At 38.1% G+C, this 19,067-nt stretch overlaps 4 protein-coding genes across 5 annotated transcripts in view; 1 reads left to right on the top strand and 3 right to left on the bottom strand.

Annotated features, from left to right (window-relative positions):
* Window positions 1-1,303: 1,303 nt before the first annotated feature.
* On the bottom strand, window positions 1,304-1,755 carry LOC122672509 (probable glutathione S-transferase). Its single transcript, XM_043869972.1, has 2 exons — window positions 1,752-1,755; window positions 1,304-1,662 (listed from the first exon to the last, which is right to left on the bottom strand). The coding sequence occupies exons 1-2, from the start codon at window positions 1,753-1,755 to the stop codon at window positions 1,304-1,306; spliced, it is 363 nt and encodes a 120-aa protein (XP_043725907.1).
* Window positions 1,756-2,113: 358 nt separating this feature from the next.
* On the bottom strand, window positions 2,114-2,482 carry LOC122671056 (glutathione S-transferase U1-like). The gene has a single exon (XM_043868148.1). It carries the CDS (start codon window positions 2,456-2,458, stop codon window positions 2,129-2,131), a length of 330 nt encoding a protein of 109 aa, XP_043724083.1. The 5' UTR covers window positions 2,459-2,482; the 3' UTR covers window positions 2,114-2,128.
* Window positions 2,483-11,456: 8,974 nt separating this feature from the next.
* LOC122638245 (basic leucine zipper 23-like) lies at window positions 11,457-13,225 on the top strand. The gene is made up of 2 exons (XM_043831115.1): window positions 11,457-11,549; window positions 11,688-13,225. The coding sequence occupies exon 2, from the start codon at window positions 12,190-12,192 to the stop codon at window positions 13,018-13,020; it is 831 nt and encodes a 276-aa protein (XP_043687050.1). The 5' UTR covers window positions 11,457-11,549; window positions 11,688-12,189; the 3' UTR covers window positions 13,021-13,225.
* A 3,637-nt stretch (window positions 13,226-16,862) lies between these two features.
* The window catches only part of LOC122671357 (nuclear pore complex protein NUP93A-like), a 31,241-nt gene continuing 29,036 nt past the window's right edge, over window positions 16,863-19,067 (bottom strand). For both annotated transcript variants that reach the window (XM_043868518.1, XM_043868517.1), the window contains exons 13-15: window positions 18,665-18,846; window positions 18,015-18,306; window positions 16,863-17,266 (exon numbers count right to left, since the gene is read on the bottom strand). In XM_043868518.1, coding sequence (XP_043724453.1) covers window positions 17,189-17,266; window positions 18,015-18,306; window positions 18,665-18,846 — 552 coding nt within the window. In that variant the 3' untranslated portion in view covers window positions 16,863-17,188. The remainder of the gene's footprint in view (window positions 17,267-18,014; window positions 18,307-18,664; window positions 18,847-19,067) is intronic.

Here is a 19,067-nt window from a genome sequence, read left to right as displayed (position 1 = left end):
TGTTTATATTTATCTCTATCTAGATAAATTTAGAGTATAGATAATGAGGGGGCACTATGACAGTGGGCCATCCTCCATGATTTTGTAATTCTAACCAATGCAATAGGTATATATATGACTTGGGTGTATGTCAGCTAATAGGATCTAGACATGACACCCAAGTGGCCAAAAATATTAGAAACCCAAGAAACTGACAGAATAGTCCACACAACCAAAATATGTATAATGACTCCCAACAAAGTAAGCTATTCATGCAAGGGTTGTAGATATTCAATTTGTTTTTCAAGTCATGAAGGAGACTTGAATTATGACAGACCGTTGATATTTTTTGCTGGTTAATTTATCAATTGTTATTGATGCATGCGGTTTTTCTCGAAAAGCTTACACTACCTTTTAATAATTTTTAATTTTCTGGGATTTGCCAAGAAGTGATTGCAACTTTGAAAAATAACAAGAAGAACCGCACTGCAATTCCTTCATGGAGATTTTTTAAGAGGTTACCATACCTTTTGATGATTTTTAATTTTCTGGGATGTGTCAAGAAGTGGACAAATATTATGAGATGAATGCAAGTTTGAGGCATTATGATTTCAACACTTCATGGGTATTCATCATTCCTATCTGCAGCGTTTAGCAGGGTCTGGGGAAGGTAAAATGTACGCAACCTTACCCCTGTTTTCAGAGAGGCTGTTTCCAAGACTTGAACCTGTGACCAAGCGTTCAACAAGTGAGCATTTGACCAACTAGTATAAATCAGAATAGAATATTTTTTGATGAACAATCAGAATAGAATATTATGTGAATGTGAATGATATGTAATGTGAAGTAGTTGCTTCCCAAGGTTTGAATTTTAGGCCTTAAGGCAGATATAAAATGAGAAAGTGATTTACTAATTGGGCTAGGTTTGAGACTTGACAAATCGATCTTTTTTAAACCTTTCCAATGGTATTATGTCACATAATTGCATTGGCCCAATTTGTTCCAAATGTTCCTGTGTTCCTCATGATGCAACCCTTGTTTAGCAGCAACCTACCATTCAATAGAGATTGTGTTTTATTTAAAGAGGAAATCTTCTTGGCACCTGGGGTGGGGGGGGGGGGGGGGGTGTCAATAGCCTGTGCCCACATTCACTTCAATCTTTTCCCCCTCATCTAAGAAACCTGTCCCCTTATACAACTCACTGCTAGCTGCTAATGAGGCTACACATCGAAATACAAAAAACAGAAAACAAAGACAAGAAGTACTTTGGATAATTATGTTTCAGTAACAAGTTCACTACCAATGATAATAACACATCAGTCACTTATAATTTATAAACCATGGATTTGGACGCAGCGATTGCTTCCTTGCGAGCTTGAACAAATTCAACTAATTCATCTCGGGGAGGCAAGCATTCCTTGACAACATCACAACTGAGAAACTGTTCAATCCATCTGCATAAAATGGGTAATTTCTCTTCATCTAGCAATTTTATGCCTACTACTTCCTCAAATATTCCAATCCCAGAAGGTATCAAGTTAGCTACAATGTCTACAAGTCCAATAGTCTCTCCTCCGAAGAACTTCTTCCCCTGGAGCTCATTTTCTAGTGTCCTTAGGTTCTCCCATGCCTCTTCCACGGCTTTCTCTTGCTCCTTCCCTTCACTCCAGCAAGCATTCCACACTGCAGTCCAACAATACAGACAAGAAGTTTAACTAAGCTTTACCAGAGACTGCAAAATAATGATACTCACCTTTTGACTGAAACAAAACCCATTTGGAAACATATTAAGAGAGAACCATCGGACATAAAGATACTGGCCTTTTGGTTTAAACAAAGCCCATTTGGAAATTGATCAAGATAGAACCATCAGACCAGAATCCAATTGGGATTCCAATCCAGTGATCTCTCTGTATTACTAGACATTCAAATTTTAATGGGGATAACAAAGTATTGGGCTTCCCCAAAGATCAAGAAGTGTGGGGTCTCAAGTGTGTCCATGTCTTTGGTTAATGTGGAAGCAATCTAATAGTCTACAAAATTTAATATAAGATTAACAATCTAATAGTCCTAGACAAACTCATTTAATTAGCCATATACATAAACCAGATTAACTCATGAACAAATATAAACACAGAAAAAGATAAGTTTAAATATATTTCCTTACCTTCTCATCGATGAACTTAACCCAGAAACGATCCATGGCTCTCTGGTAAGGATCTTCAGGCAGTAAGCTATACCCTTCCCATGTCTCATCGATGTATTCGAGTATGACAGTGGATTCGACGATGATCTTTTCGTTGTGTAGGAGAACAGGGATCTTCTTATGAATTGGGTTATATTTGAGAAGCAAAGGACTCTTGTTAGCTAGATCTTCTTCGATGTATTCATAAGAGACACCCTTCAGTTTTAGAGCTAACTCTACTCTGCGACTGAAAGGGCTTATCCACATGCCCATCACCTTTACTTCCTCAGCCATTATAGCTATTACTGCTAGTCTATTTCTCTCTTTTCTAATCACTAATTAGAGTTCAACTTCTTACTCTTGGTTCCTCTTTCACTAAAATCTTTTTATAGGTAGTATAGATAGATAGGTTTCTTGACAGTCAAGAAATTTATAATTTTCAAACCAGTATATCTGTACATGACAAGGAAGGTTTGGCACTAACACATTCTTCTACTTTTAATGTTATTTGATTAGTAGACTAACCCAATTAAACTAGACCTAATACATGGAACAACAAAGTTTAGTACATAATTAATCCCATAAACTATTGGGAAATAAGATAATAAAAAAAGGAGGCCTTAGTATCTTACCTTCCTTTGAACCAAGACTGAAAGTTTCAGTATCTAAGAATCATGATTTCTATTGACATATATTGAAGATACACGATTAAATCTAGAGAAAATTACTTAGACATCTCTTAGACTATGGTCTAATTACTTATTGTCTCTAACTTTTCAAATAATTATTTGAACACCCCTGCATTTTACCATTAATTTCAAGTAAATCCTGTTCGTTAGTAGTGATGATATCATCAGTTAAATTTTTTTAAATGCCTAAACTACCCTTAAAGGATAGTGAAGTGACAGAATTACCCTTTCCTATCCTAAATGATAATCCCTAATTCTTCACTGAGAATCCTCCGCTGCTATTGCCGCCCTCACAGCCTCCCAAGACATTGTGAGAAGAAGAAGCAGGAGCTGCGAAGCCCCAATGCCCAGCTCCACGCAGATTTGTATATGGCCGGGGTCGCCGCTGCTATTGCGGCCCTCACAGCCTCTCAAGCGATGTCACCAACACGTGGATGATGGTGCACCAGATCATCTACAAGTCATTTGACAATGTCAGGGGAGCTGGCAGGAGAGGGTTTCGGGGAGGAGATGGGTAAGAGAGGGTTTCAGGGAGGAGATGGGAGAGAGACTGTTTCAAGGCGGAGATGGAAGAGAGAGGGGTTTACGCAGTGGTACCGTCAGATGGAGATGCTGAAGCATCTGGTGTGGGGTTCCAATTCAAAAGCTAGATGAAGAAGGCGGAAGAAGTAGAGGAGGAAAAAGAAAAGATAAAAAAATAAAATAAAACCAGAAACAAAAATCGAAGTCACCAGAAAAAATCCCAAAGCAGCAGTAGAAGAGAAAGGTGTGGTTTCACCGTCAACGACAAAGTCGTTCCATACTTCACGATTTCTCCTCCTCCTTTCTTTCTTTTGTTTTAAGAATATCAGAGGAGACCATCCACAATGACAAAAAAAAAAAAGTTAAGTATACCCCCTCTGTTCAGCACACTACTTGCAAGTTTGGAGTTGGCGACTTGGGATTTCATCTGAGAACATAATGACTTGTAGATGATCTGGTGCTCCCATTTCCTCGGCAATCTCAATGCAGTGAGAAACCACCAATGCTGCTGCAGATGCCACGGCAGTGGATGTCTTGGAAGATGAGCTCTGTAAATTAGGAAAGGATGTGGTGTCCGATGGAGACATCGCTTGGGAAGCTATGAGTGCGGCAATAGCAGCGGCGACCCCGGCCACAGACATGGCTACGTGGAGCTGGGCATGGTGGCTAAGAAGCTCCTGCTTCTTCTTCTCACAATTTCTACACAGATTATGTATAGGAATTTATTGAATTAGTTCCTAGAGTTGAATGGGTTTCGGCGGTGGTGGTGGTGTTGGTGGTGGTGCTGGCGGTGGAAGGGGATCGACGGCGGCAATGGTGGGGATGATGGTGGTGCTGGCAAAAGAAGAAAGGTAAGTTGGTCATTTAACTTCGTAAGGATAAACTGGACGTTTTCATTTAAATACTAACAACAGACTAACGCCAGGTAAGGGGTGTCAAGTAATTGTTTGAAACGTTGATAATAATAATAAAATAATCATAGTTTAGGGGTGTCGAAATAATTTTCTGTCAAATGAAATTTGACATATGATGAATCCAAACCATCACCTAAATATTGTACGGCTAAAATTGCCACAATCACCTCTCACGTGGTAAAAACTTGGATGCCAGTGTAGAAATACTCTCTAGACTTGCTGATCTTGAAAACTTCTGTTGGATGTCATTGACTTTGAAATCACCATCTAGAACCTAAAAAAAAAAAAAAAAAATCCGTTTTTTCCTTAATCAGGACTCAGGAGCAGACGGTCCTTGCTTTTATTTGACCCAATTGGAATTAAGGATTTGGGAATCGGAATTGGATAAGGTATTGGATATGTATCGGGCATTCGGTCTCTGTCAATATCGATCTGGATCGACCCATCGGATTTACCCTTGGCTACATTTAAAAATTGGGTTTTTTTTTAACTTTTTTACCCCGTACTGACATGGGATCGGTCAGGAATCGGTATCGATCCCTACTGATACTGATACTGATACGAATCAACCGCTCCGGCCAATCCAATACTGATACCTCAAACCATGATTGGAACATGTAATTCGACCAACGTAGACTTAAAAGATCCATTCATAGCAACGAGATTGCTTTCTTTTTTCTTTTTTGGACCCAATTTCTTAATCCACAGAGAATCTCTTCATCCACAGGATCAGACCCTTTGATAAGACTGGATGAGGGTATTAAACAATACCGGTGGAAGTTAATGATAACATCCACTCTTCCAAAGACCAATCATATGGTCAAATTACCATGAGTAAAGATATTCTTTTCACCAATAGTGAAAACAAAAACAAAAACAAAAAAAAAAAGGTTAAAAGATTGCTCTTCATTGAACTCCAGTTTAGGTTTGGGACTTGCCATTTTAAAAGGAATCAACCATGTTCATCTCTAGAATTATGAATATTCACAACTCCTTTGCATCAAAATAACAGCAATTTCTTGGAATTCCCAAATGCAGGATCAACAAAAATGATATCACCAGATCATCTCAGACAGGTCCAAAGGTTTCAACCCCCACCCCCCCCCCCCCCCCCAACCCAATAAAAATTGACAGATTATCATATGAAAACTAAGGCAGGTGAATTAATGGAGAAAGATCTTTTCAAACTGACCAGTCATCATACAAAAACATAAAGCATGTGACTTCAGAAATGTCAGAATTTGATGCAAGGATTTTGCACATATCTTAATGGATAATGGACACAATCTAAATGGACCATAGATAATGATTCAAAATTCATAAGAAATCAAAGGCAACAAGACTCAACCATAGCTCATTTATGTTGATGTGCAGCAGTAAAATATTCAGGATGATCACAGTCCTATCCATAAAGTAGAATATAACAAATTCTTTGGTAACCTATGTTGTTCAAAACCAGGAAATACTCAAAAGAATAATGCAACAAATGGGAATGAGAGCATCCACAGAGGTTTCAAGATACATTACTTCGGATGAACATTGGATGTATCAATACTTCAAAACAGGTCCAAGGTAGATGAGAGACACAACAGATGGATTGTCTATTAAAGACTGCCAATTCTATGGGGTACCTGGTTAAACAGAGGGTAAAACTTGGATCACCAAGAGAAGACTTTTTAAACTTGTTTTGTAGAAGATACACATCAAAATCAAGTTTCACTTCATTAATATCCAAATCTTTAAGCAGGTTGCCAATGGAAAGTTTGTCTGCTGATTTCCTATCTGTTATCTCATTGCTTTCCATCGCATCGCAAGCAGAATCAGGGAAGCTCTTAACACTCTTCGCTGTCCAAGGGACACCATGTCAGCCAACTATGCATCCAAGGGACTCTTAAGTGTCTGTAAGCCCCAAAATTCTCCCAAGAACATCCATTCTTGCATTCTGCAACCTTCTCATATATTTCTTTCAAGGAAAGAACTGTATCATTAGCATCCAAGAGGACACACACCCTAATTTCGTCCAGCAATCTGCATTAAAAGATTAAAGATACTATCACACCTGCCTTCAAATGTGAATTGGCAAGTGTAGGAAGGGTTTTTGTGATTGCAACTGGATCAAGGCATCAACAAGAACTCAGACTAAAAACAATGATTCCATAGAAGTGTTGTAAATTAAGAAACATAACTAACTGGTGTATGTTTCGCCACTGTCCCTAGTTACAAATTATCAATCTCAAACATCTGAAGACAGTCTAAAAGCTATATTGAGGATGCAATATTTAGATTTTTTTGAATAACAGAATGTAAATATATTGCCATATAAAAAAATGCTTACATAATCACATATTAACAGACAATCTATATTTCACCCCCGGCCCCACATCCCTACAATAAGATCTTAAACCCCTCCATACTGAAAACAATTGACACTAAATTGTGGAAGCACCGACATCCATCTAAAGATCATATTTTAGTCCTAATTCCTCAATGTCTTTTGTCCATTGCCCATAATACAGCAAGGATAGTCTTGTAAACAACTCTAAGTGAGTTGCAATATTAATTGCCTCCCACCTCTTTAGAAATCCATCATAGTATCAGGTATCGCTATTGTTTATTGAAAATCTGCATGACTCCACCCCAAATGTTATGCAGAAAACTGTCCTGTTGTTTTAGATCGTTCCAAGTAAACAAAGGAATATTTTTCGAGAAAGACCCTACAGTAAATAGGTTATAAAGCGACGATTTGGGAGATTTAGTTAACTTGGTCCTTGTTGACACAATGCATGATGGGTTACTCACAGGATATGTGTCCAACGTGGGACCTGAAAGTTCACACTCAGACAAGACTATGAGGAGAAGAATTAACCACTCAGACAAGACCTGAAGGGGATGTTAGTTTCAGATATCTGGCTACAACCATAACAACCTTGGATACAAAGCACAAAATTCCTTTCAGAATCTGTTTGGTTTGACTGTGTTGTTGGTGAAGCCTGATTTGGTCCAGAAAGTGTGGTTGAGACCTTCGGAGGGCCGTCTCGGCCTCGAAACGATCTCGAAATGCCGATAACTGGCGGGGCTCCACGCCTTTTGGCGTGGAGTGGAGTGGTGTTGGGCTCGTCGAGATCTTCGAAACGAGTACCTTTTGAGCCATGTGTTGTGTTTTGGTCCGGCCCAGGTTTTTGGTTCTTTTTGGGCTGGGGGCATTTGTGTACTTTCTGGGTTAAGGATTTCTTATTTATTGTTCTTATCTCTTTGAGAGAGTGAGATGAGGGTTTTGTAATACTTCAGAGACATAGTGAAATCCGTTCTACTGCTCAGCCGTGGATGTAGCTTCCAGATTGGAGGTGAACCACGTAAAATCTCTGTGTTGTGCGTTGTGTGTTCTTTTCTATTTCATTTTTCTTCTGCAAATCGCCATTCTGGGCATTGTTTTCGTAACAGACTGTACCTTCTTTTTCTATTCAATCTCATATATTTCTAAACTTCAGTAGTTGAACCAAACAACATTGGAATCATGACTTTCTGAATTGTAATTCTCAAACCAAAGAAAGTGATTTAGAGCTTTCCGTGAGCTAGAGCACAAATAGGTATAAAGATGTCAACAATGAAATCTTCTCAACTGATGTGCTCAAAATTTCTCCCCATGCAAGTGGAAGGCATGAGCAGACTAGCTTGGGGTTGACTCAGGAGAAGGGGAAAAAAAGCAGGAGTTAAATGAAATAAGAAAACTATTATAGCTCCCGCAGATTGCAAATGAATAGATCTTCAGAAGGTTATTCATATTTTATTCAGGGAATAGCTCACCGAAGGCAAAGAACATCTAACCAAAAGGTAAAAGAAAGGTTTCCTGGCATGATAGAAAGAACAGCAATTAAGAAAATAGTGACTGATACAATAGAACTTCAGATATGCCACCTTCAGTATTTTATAATCTTGGTTTCAAGTATAGTTTCCTTCCAAGCCATGCAAGTGAGTGGCAAGGTTCAGAATGCCAAAGTTCTGGAAGCACTTGTAAAAATGTCGGACAAATCTGTCGTAATCATATCTGAAAGTATGGACTTTCCTTCCATAATGCCAGAGAAATCAGTTAGCAAAGTAAGGAAATTTTCTTTTCAAAGATTGCACTTGATCTTGGAGACTTGAGACGACAGGTAGGTTCAATAATTGAAAGCTCAGCAGACAACAGGTTACCATCTTCTGTTGATGCATTCACTAGAACCTGTTATTATAACCATCATCTATAGTAGAGTAATTTTCTGATTTACTTTTCTTACATTATAGACTAGGAGACTAGAGGTCATAGCAATTGTCGTCTCTCATGTCAAATAATGTGTTTCTAGCTGCATCTTATGTCCCTGCTGTATCACAATTCCTGCTTTTAATTCTAACAATGGCACCGATAAAAGATATCATTTGGTCTTCCATCTTTCGTTTGTTCTTGGTGTTTGGTTTGGATAAAATATTAAGAAATGGAGCAACATTAGGACAGATAACAGCCTCAACCACACCTTTCAAAATGGCTAAGAGAATTCATTTACAGAGATGAAATATGCTACAAAAAAGGGTTAAATTCCATCCAGATCTTTGGCCATGGAGCGGTTGGAACAATTTACAAAGTTATTTTCTTAGTTCAGGCACTACTTCTCCAGTTAAAAGATCAAAGCATACTGACAAGATAAAACCTAACTTTGGTATCCGTATATCTTGCTGAACCGTCTATGACAGCTTCTTTGAGGCACAAGAATCTAGTTCAGCTTGGGGGTTGACATGCTGAGAAGGGTGAGTTTCTAGGCCATAAAATCATGCCTAATGGAAGCCTTGATGAGATCATTACCAGGAACCAGATTAGGGGATCCAACTTAAATGTCCCCAGAGATATAATATTTTTTGGTAAATCAGATATACAATTTGCATATGGAATTGTCATTCCTTCTAGCTTACCTACATCAGCAAGGTGAGTGCCAAGTCATTCAAAGAAACATAAAAACCAGTAATATAAAGCTGAAGTGGGAATGTCAATCCAAGGTTGGAGATTTTGAGGAGGAAATGGAGAAGTTGTTGCTAATGCATCTGAGTCATTACCTTGTAAAGAGATAAAGCAGAGCTTCTCAAGTTTTATATGGTTATCGAAACATGTTATTGGTCCATATAGACTTGATTAGAGACTTCAATACCCAATGTCTGGTCATGTTTATCATAATTAAGCAGAAAGAAACCATTAGTGTATCAGGTTAGTTTCAGATCCATAGTACATTGGTAAATAATACTTGCTGTGTATGTTATAACAAGAAGACAGAAGTTCAATACATGATGGTTGTTCAATTTCAGAATCCATCTTCACTGCTATACAAACTAAAGCAGCGACCAAAACCCTAATTCACAACTAGGAATTTAAGAATCTAACAGCTGCTAGACAGGACCAGATTAGGATCAATATCAAGGAATTAAAGTACCGAATAAGAATAAAAAAGAAGTAGAAATTATGTACTAAGAAATCAATTTAGAAAATTTAAGGGATAAAATTGATCTCAACACAGAATCTCAATGGTTTGAAATTTAAATCGAACTTATATTTTTACCCAGTGTAACATGCGGTTCCGTTGGGATTGAATTTTTCAGCCAGTTTTCCAGAAGTATATGAGCAGTGGCAAGTGGCCCGGCTATGGGGTCAAATCAATGCATTCTATTAGACTGTTAACCTCACCAATATAATCGATTTCTTTAAGTATCATACTAAATCTCATCAATCGAATCACTTTTTCGAGAAATATGAGACATCTAAGTCGTACAAGAGATCACTGATTTTTCTTTTTTTTTTTTTAAAAACAAACAAACAAACATGAACAATGATTAGATTGATGATAAAATAGAATTTTAGGTCACAGACAGCAATTTGATCGATGATGAAGAAAGAGACGTGAACTTCAATTTTTTCTTAGCCTTGTCTAATTGAGCACAAATCTGAAGTGTCCCGACATGGCCTAGTAAGTGAGTGCAATAATTACTAAGGGGGATTTGCAGGGTTGTTTATCTTGGAGGCTGATTCACAAGAACCCGGTTTGCACCATTAGGGGCGTCTACAGTCTTAAGGAGAGTGACTGGTGGCACGACCCAGCCCCATCGATTCCTTAAGTTTCTCCATGTATTTTCAGGTTTGTGACACTATATATGGTGCTTGAGTTTGCCATTATCAACATTGGTTTGTCTACTGTTCAAATAAGTATTCTACATGAGTTAACATGTATGTTCTGGATAAATAGATCCAAGAAACACTCTGCCAAATACATCGGTCTATTGGTCCATCCAAATGATAGCTACTGCTGTACTGCATCACATGCATTATAAGAACAAGACGATACAGGAATTGAGAAAAATCAAGCAAGTATTAATAACTAAACTAAAAGCAACCACTTAATATAGTGGGAAAATTATGTGATTAGAACAAAGAAAGAGCAGACGAGCAAATGGGCTAACCTTTATTTGAAGCTCTCTGTCTAACCAAGACTAAGTTGACCGTGAAACCCGACCATGAAACGCTCAGACAAATTAAACAACAACATTGGACAGTAACAACAATAATACTATAAAGTACTTGGACAGTAACACCAGTAGTATAATAAAGTATTACCAATAGAATGGAGTAATGAAGAGATTGTCAACGTATCGTGCAATGGAGATATTTATTAATACACACAGACATGGAAGCTTAATTATGCTATTGGCCTTTTATCGAACAGTTCGTATGCAAGGAATCAAAGCAACAGAAATCGAACAATTGAACCTGAATTATTCTCTCTACATATTGCAAGTGACATCAATCACTGCTTCTCTATTTGTGGTACAAATGCGAGTAGAGAAAACAAACCTTGTTCTTACAGACTTATTCTTACAGACTTACAGAGTTACAGTACAACATAAGAACAGCTAAGAAAAGTACTTCCCTGGCAGAAGCCCTGTTTATCAAAACACTTATGGATATTTTTCAAGGTAACGTACACCACCTATTTATGGTTGGAGCTAGGAATAAATGTTTAGGTGGGCCCAAGTAATTGTTCCAAATTCCAATCCAACGGTGGTTCTGTATGAGTACTGGTCAAAAGTGCAAAAACGATAAGTTAGTTGGAATTGATGAAGAGAGAGAGAGAGAGAGAGAGAGAGAGAGAGAGAGAGGTAAAGTCAATGAGAACTTTGGGATGATCAATGATTCCAGACTCACAAAGGATGGATTAAGAGCTCCGGTATTGACTATCATGAAACCAGGTGAAAAAAGCAAATGACCATAAACTGAGAAGAATCATTTGCTTTCCAATTCAATCAAAATCATGTTCTTAATTTCCCCATATTCTTCTGCTCTAGAAAAGATGATCTTATGGTTCTGTAATTTTTCTCCACTTGCAGCATGGATTCTCTTTCGCACTTGGTGATTTGGACGACAAGGTCTCATCTTTATGCCTATCCTAGTCTTTTTAGGTGGAATCTCCATGTGGGTATACGTTTAATCACACAATTAAAGCTCTTTTTGATATCTTAAGCCCCACTAATTGTGTTAAGATTTGTTCTTCTGCACCCTTCTTTTTAATTTTGTGTACTGAGAATTTGATTGGATCGCTGAGTTTTGTTCTTCAATTAAATTTATGCTGTGGGCGTATGATGGATTTTTTGTATGGAGGTCGTGCCTCTTCGCATATATTCCTGAACTAACCTATCTCCTTTGTCCTAGTGTGTATGGGAGTTATTTAATTGGATTTGATTGAATCTTGGATTAAATAGTTTCCACTTCTCTGAAACGATTTAGAGTGTATTTTGGAATTGTAAAGCTCTTGGATACAAAAAAGGGAAGGAGGTTCAGAAATTGAATATATGATGAGTGACTGAAGGAATGAGAGGAAAATTTTAGAACATGGATGATGGAGAAGTAGAGCTCTCTGATCAGGTCTTCTTATCAAATCCAGATGTATCTTGTGATCTACAAGGGTCTGCCTATGATTCATTCCTTGATGAATTTTTGAAGAACACTAGGACATGTACTCACACTCACACCTGCAATCCACCCGGCCCTGATGCAGCTCATACTCACACCTGTTACCATACACATACCCAAGTGCTTGCATCTGAGGAAGATGAGGGGTCAAATGACAAAGAGAAATCTGTCTCAAAATCTAGAAGACCTTCAGGAAACAGGGAAGCAGTTCGGAAGTATAGAGAGAAGAAGAAGGCCCATACTGCTTACTTGGAAGAGGAAGTCAAAAAACTGCGTGTCCTTAACCAGCAATTGGTTAAGCGATTACAGGGGCAAGCAATACTTGAAGCTGAGGCCTTGAGGTTAAAAACCCTATTAATAGATATTAGAGGCAAAATCGATAGTGAGTTGGGTGCTTTTCCTTTACAGAAGCGATGTATTTCTACTGTTAGTTTCGAGGAAGGTGATGGCAGGGTCCATTCTATTGAGGGTAATGATATAAGGTGCAACACTGATGTCCCATGCCTTCATCCAGAAGCTGGGCCATCATATCAAGCTCAAATTGGTGGAAGCACAAAGATGATGACCACTTGGGATGGAAGCTGCCAACCTGCAATCATGGACAGTCAGGCAAATCTAAGTGCTCCTGTTGGCCAAAACATGGCAAGTGCTGAGGGACATCCAGAGAGCCTGGTTCCAGAAACCATGGTCACACTAGAGACCTTGGTCTCAACTGCATCTCAATCTGAACAGCAAGAGGGGAGGATTTAATTGTAAGTCTTCTGCTTCCGATAAAGCATGAAGTCTTTTGATCTTCTTGTCTTAATATTTCCTTAAGTTTGTGAGTAATAATGGGCTTTTTCTCCATATAGTGTACAGTAAATGTGACTGCCTAGAAGGCTGAGTACTATCATAAAATACACATGAATGTTTGTATCCTCTATTTAGTTCAATAGAAATCTGTATTTGGTGAGAAGTTTTAGTTCTTTTATGTTCATATTTGCTTTAGTGAGGTCTGGTATGTATGTGACAGCATCTTTTTTTGGTCAGGATGAATGTAGAGTATAAATATATCTTGTCATTCTCCTTTGTTGGGATTTTACAGTCTATGACTCATCTTTGACAAGCCTTTGAGGACAAAATGGTGGAGAGAAAGGTGAGGGGACTCATTCTTGGTAGGTTGTTCATGTACAAGTCTCAATTATTATTATTTGTTAAGTTCTTGAAATGAGATTTCATTCCAATTCATAAAATAAAATTCGAGTCAATGAAGTCCTTTATATTATTTTTTATTTTATTTTTGGAAGGTGATGTGTCTAAATGTATTCTAGGTTATTGGGAGGAGAAGCTCCCTTTAAGCCCTCTAAAGGACCATGCTATTAGATTGAGTATCGCTGCATCCCATCTTGCAGCAGGTGGTGTCTGCCTTAACAAACTCTCAGATTGATCCATCTACACAGATATCATTCCATGGGAAAGTTCTCTTGAACCATCGTCCACTAGTCTGATATTATCTGATATTTGAGATAACTATAATTGTCTTACTTGAACATCAAACTTCTTTTGACACTACTAAAACACTGGGGGTGGAGAGAATGGGAGGAGAGAGAATCAATCATAAGAGTATTTATAACACAAGTCCCTAACTGCCTTATTTACAGCAATGGGATAGTTATAATACAAGCCCTTAACCACCTTCTTTACAGTAAATGGGTTGAATCATTAGCCTAGCAGTAGAGCGGTCTTAAATGTCAATCTGGTTTCTTTCTCTGAAATCTCACTGATGCTGCTTGTGAAGTGTGCAATTGGATCCAATTATTCCTCAAATTTATTTGACCTAAGAACATCAATTTCTGAAATTGAAGGACCATCTGTGCAATGACAGACACCTTTGACTACTTGTTTCCTTTCTCTTCCATTCTTTTGCTTATAAATTGGACCAGAAAAGCTAACCCTCCCATCCCTCTTCGTAGCATTAGTTCCAATTTACTGTTATATGGCAGCTATTGGCATCTTTTGACAAGATTTTTCACTCAAACATTAGCTTTACTCCTTTTTATCTTGGGGTGGGGGATCAGAAGCTTTATGCCATCATGTTCCAAAATACCGTCAAAAGTTGAAGTTCATACAACTCATCCTGCAATCACATTTATTTCCTACCTCATCTTTCAAACAAGTAAGAAGAATGTAATTGAACTGCGTCCCTAGTTGCAAGCTGTGTAATTTTTGTACAGCGATGAAACAACTATGGTATCGCATTTTCTACTTGCACTGTTGACACAAGATCTTCTATTTCAAAGTGTCCAGTTAACATTGACCTATTTCATCAGGTTGCTGAGACATGTTAAAGCTGTTGTAGCAACAAAACATATTTGTTCACTGGCTTTTACCATTCCATATAAATGCTAGTGTTCCCATGTTTCAGGACTAGTCAGTTGGTAAGGTTGTTTGAAGGTGTGCTTGGAACTTCAAACACGAAAGCCATGAAGAATTCACCGACATCAGAAAAGGCAACATATGTTGCCTCCTAGGTTGTTGAGGAAACTACCCAGATCCCTTACTTAAATTGTGAAGCTTAATTATTTGATCCTAACACTGAAACTATTAAATGAATCTCATGAACTTCCGATCCATATCCCATCCAGGTTGTAGCCCAAAATTTAGACCATCAGATTGACATTTTAGTGAATGACATATATGATTTGAGGTACAGGTTGAAGTGCTTCACTTGTTCTTTTATTCCCCTGTACGATTATGTACTCTGTAAAGCCTGTTGATATCTTTCATGGCAAGGTAAATGGAGTAGGTTGCTTCATTTAGATTATAGTATGAATCAAGAGTTTTTTGTTCTGTCATCAAGCATTAGCATATAACTTCTGGTCTTTCTAATAACGAGTTGATGACCAGTACTACATAGGAACAGAGAGAATGACAGGGTCACAACAGCAACGCAACTGGATTAAGGGAAAGTTTTCCTTCACCCACGAATCTAAGGTCATCATTACTCTCCTTCTATGTAGACAATTCTTTCCCCATAAGATTAGACCCATAACCAAATCAGGTAGTTCAACCTTTTACCTATAATATGTTTCTGCAACATATAGAGTGTTTTCTGGTAAACAAAGCAGAAAGGAAGTTTTGGAGAAAATAACTCCGCACAGGTTAGGGTCAAATCTGCCTTGCGTGTATATTTAGAGCTAATCTCAATCATTTACCCCCTCCCATATTGGCATTCTCTTTTTATTTTTTTAAAGATTTTAATATTTTTAACAACTTTATTTTCTACTGTTGTGATATGAATTTGGGCTGCGACTTGGTAAAGGGGATTGTTTTCTGCTAGTTCTTGGTAACAAATTTTAGTGTACATATTATTTTTTGTTAAATATCATGTGGCTTGTATCTTTTGTAACAATCAATTTTTAGAAAGCTATCTAAATCATATTTAAACAATCTTAAACTTGTTGAAAAACTAGAAGGAATTATGTTTCGATCAACCCTTATTTGATATACGCAAATGCTATTTAAAATTGGTCTAAATGAAAATAACTTTTTAGACATCAAAACAAATGAATATTTTACTGTTCTTGTGATTTTTAATAATATTTTATTATACACACAGCAACCAATGGGAGCATGCACGCTGATATCTCTAGGTGAGAATTACGGTCAAGTACCGCCTTTCATGGAGCAGAGTGGTCATTTCACCCCTGTGTCTAGCATGTCCTACACTCCCCCCCCCCGGCGCTTACAAAAAACATTTTCTTTATTAATATTTATAAAATTTTTAGATTTAAAAAAAACCCAAGAATTTAAAATTTGAAAATCTCACCTATCACTAAAAATTAAGTCTTTATTCTTGAAGAGAGATTGATTTGTATCCTTCTAGAATTTGATTTTTTTTTTAACTATTTTTATTAGATTCAAATAACAGGTATTTTCTTATGGAAGAAAGTTCTTTGTCCAGGAGTGTGGCATACGCCAACACTCCCATGAGTCTCTCTCTCTCTATCTCCTCCCCATGTGAAAAGACATCTCTACCACCTTATTTTAAGGAGAGAGACAAACACATAGAAGTCAAGTTTCGATGGGGTAAGCGAATTCATGTAGATGTTCAAGTTGAAACCTACGAAATTACTATAATATGGCCAAAACAATGTTGAAACCATGAGAAACCCATCGAAACCATGCAACATGTGATTTCAACCCTTAATTTTGTTTAGATATATTGTTGAGTTATTGAAACGTGAATATAAGGCATGGTGGGGATACGAAAAATATGTTTTGGATTTACAAGAATTACATTCCATCTACCATGAATAATAAATCATTCTCTATCAAACCGACGATAAGGCAATAATCCCTATGGCAAACTCTAGCTGTCAATTTAAAGAACCAAGGATCAGACTAAATGGAGACAGATCTATCGAAGGGGGACAGAAAACCAAATGGAGATGAAGCTCCATTCCACACGCATCAACACAACACTAAAAGCAGTAATACTTTAGAAATGGAAAAATGGTTTTTGTAGGGGAAACGTGGCAGCTACGCCCAGCCACCAAGAGGGAAAAATTACCACACTGCCCCTGACAAAATGCAAAACTCCTTGATCAAAAGGACTAGTGACTGATTGATCTTAAACTTTGAAGACACTGAAAGCTGACATCTATCTCCTTAATCAACTGCAGCCACTGCTTACAGCAATCTCCTATGTCACGGGGGTAGAGAGAGAGAGAGAGAGAGAGAGAGAGGGGGGGGGGGGCGATGCAATAGAAATTTTTGGTTCCTCACCAACAAAATGTCGAGGGGCGCACTAGCATCCTTTTGACTATTTTTCTACAGCATCTTTGCATGTATACCAATAACCATATTTGATTTGAGGTTAACAGCTCCATATTAGGCTGCACAGTGGAGTTCCTCAGACTACCAATGCAAGCTTGCTTCAGACGATCCGGGCAACCTTTTCATACAAATCACGAGGCCAATTCCTCGTCAAATTGTTCGCCACAAAATTTGCTATCTGCAACAATCAAAATTCATTCTTTATAAACAATGAGAAAGTGAAGGAAAAAGCACTGGATGCAACACTTAACCCATTGTCCCCTGACGCATGAGCTCTCTATAGTTGTAATTTGAAAATGCGTGCCTCACCCTTGAGCAGAAATCCAACCTCAGGGAGCAATGAGAGTAGGCAGGGCTCATTCGAAAATGATAAGCCAGCTGAATGTTACCATGATTTCAAACATTATGTGTAATCGAAAGACCCTCGTTCCACAGTAAAACCAAACAAAAATTTCTGCAAATTTAAATACAACAGCATGAACCCCCCCCCCCTCTTCTCTTCCCAGCAGTCTGGCATATGGTAGTTGGACCTATATCTGGCATTAGCAGCATGACCACAGGAAGGATTAAAGAGTTGGGATCGGAGGCATATCACCCAATCCACATCTGTATCGGCAAATTGTCCATCCGTAGACACAATACAATACAATACCCATTTCCTCCCCCCGCCCCCCCAAAAACCGGTTGACAGACCAGGTACAGCCCTTTCCACCCAAAACTCAGACAGAATATGATGGGATTGGCCAATCTGGATTAGAAAGGAAGAATCCAATCCATTTCCGGAGCCCAGTTCTAAGTCCTTGGACCATAGTAGCATTTTGAACATCCACATGCCTCCAAATGTTACAGTGGTTTTAGAATGCACATCAAGCTCAGAAAATAAAACCAGGAAGGATATAGATATCTTTATAGGGATGCATGCATACCTTAGTCCTCAAGGCATGAAGTGATCCATCAGTATCTGTCACATTGTCCAAACAACTAAGAGCAACCTTTAAGAGATCTGGCACACAAGTTTGGATATGAGGAGATAAATTCTGGAACACATCAGCTGTGACATCTGGTGCCCGTGGATCTAAGGGTAGGAAGGAGAGCTTGGTAACCTCCCTAAGAGCATCTAAATGATTGCCTTCCCTAGCCAGCTTGTGGATGAACAAGATTGCCTCAAGTTGTCTTAACACCATTTGTTGCTCCGAAACATGCTCCCTATCTTGAAGACTGCACACGACATGTAGGAAACCTTTAAGCTAGGATAGACATTGTTTACGCATGCATGTGCACCCACACACCCCAAAGAAAATAGGACAGGACAAAGCATTTTAAGTGGAAGGGTAATTTACGAACTGAACAGTCACCAACGGGACAATATTGAAAAATAAAAGGATCATCTAATTTAAATATTTACCATCAAAGCAAGCAGCAACTCCAGAAACTTTGAACCCAACTTCCACAACATTTTTTATGAAACCAAATTATCCATCAAATACATCACAAGACTCAGCAAAATACTGGACAAATTCTACCTCCGACATATATTTGAAATGCACGAAAATAAAATATTAGACAAGAATATGACCTGATCTCTGAAGAATATTTGTACATCTCAAGTATCTCATTGCCAGAGTGAATAAGACCAGCAGTCCGGCTGTGACCATCCAATCTACCACGTGATAGAGCATAGATTGCTTCTGAGAGGCATCTATTTATTGTCTCCAACGCCATTGAAAATGCCCCAACTCTCTTTTGAATTTCTATTGACTGAAATGTTGCAAAGTGAAACAGAGCAACTAGTCACAAAACCAAGAAAATAACAATAGGTAGATTCAACAGTAGAAGAAGAAAATACTTCAAATTCAACGTACAAGGAAACAATCTCAACTCAACTCAGTTCACCACTTGGGTGACAACAAGTTGCACCCATAATTAAAACTCCCCAACCAAAAACTACAGGTCAAACTTGTATGATGAACAAACTCTCA

Source organism: Telopea speciosissima, chromosome 8 (genome assembly GCF_018873765.1).
Source record: "Telopea speciosissima isolate NSW1024214 ecotype Mountain lineage chromosome 8, Tspe_v1, whole genome shotgun sequence".
NCBI classification, from domain to species: Eukaryota; Viridiplantae; Streptophyta; class Magnoliopsida; order Proteales; family Proteaceae; genus Telopea; species Telopea speciosissima.
Note: the sequence above shows the minus strand (reverse complement) of the source record. Positions and strands in the feature narration are given on the sequence as shown.

Excerpts from the sequence above, each read along its gene's own strand:
- LOC122671056 (XM_043868148.1), bottom strand. The coding sequence starts at position 2,458 with ATGGCTGAGGAAGTAAAGGTGATGGGCATGTGGATAAGCCCTTTCAGT.
- LOC122638245 (XM_043831115.1), top strand. The coding sequence starts at position 12,190 with ATGGATGATGGAGAAGTAGAGCTCTCTGATCAGGTCTTCTTATCAAAT.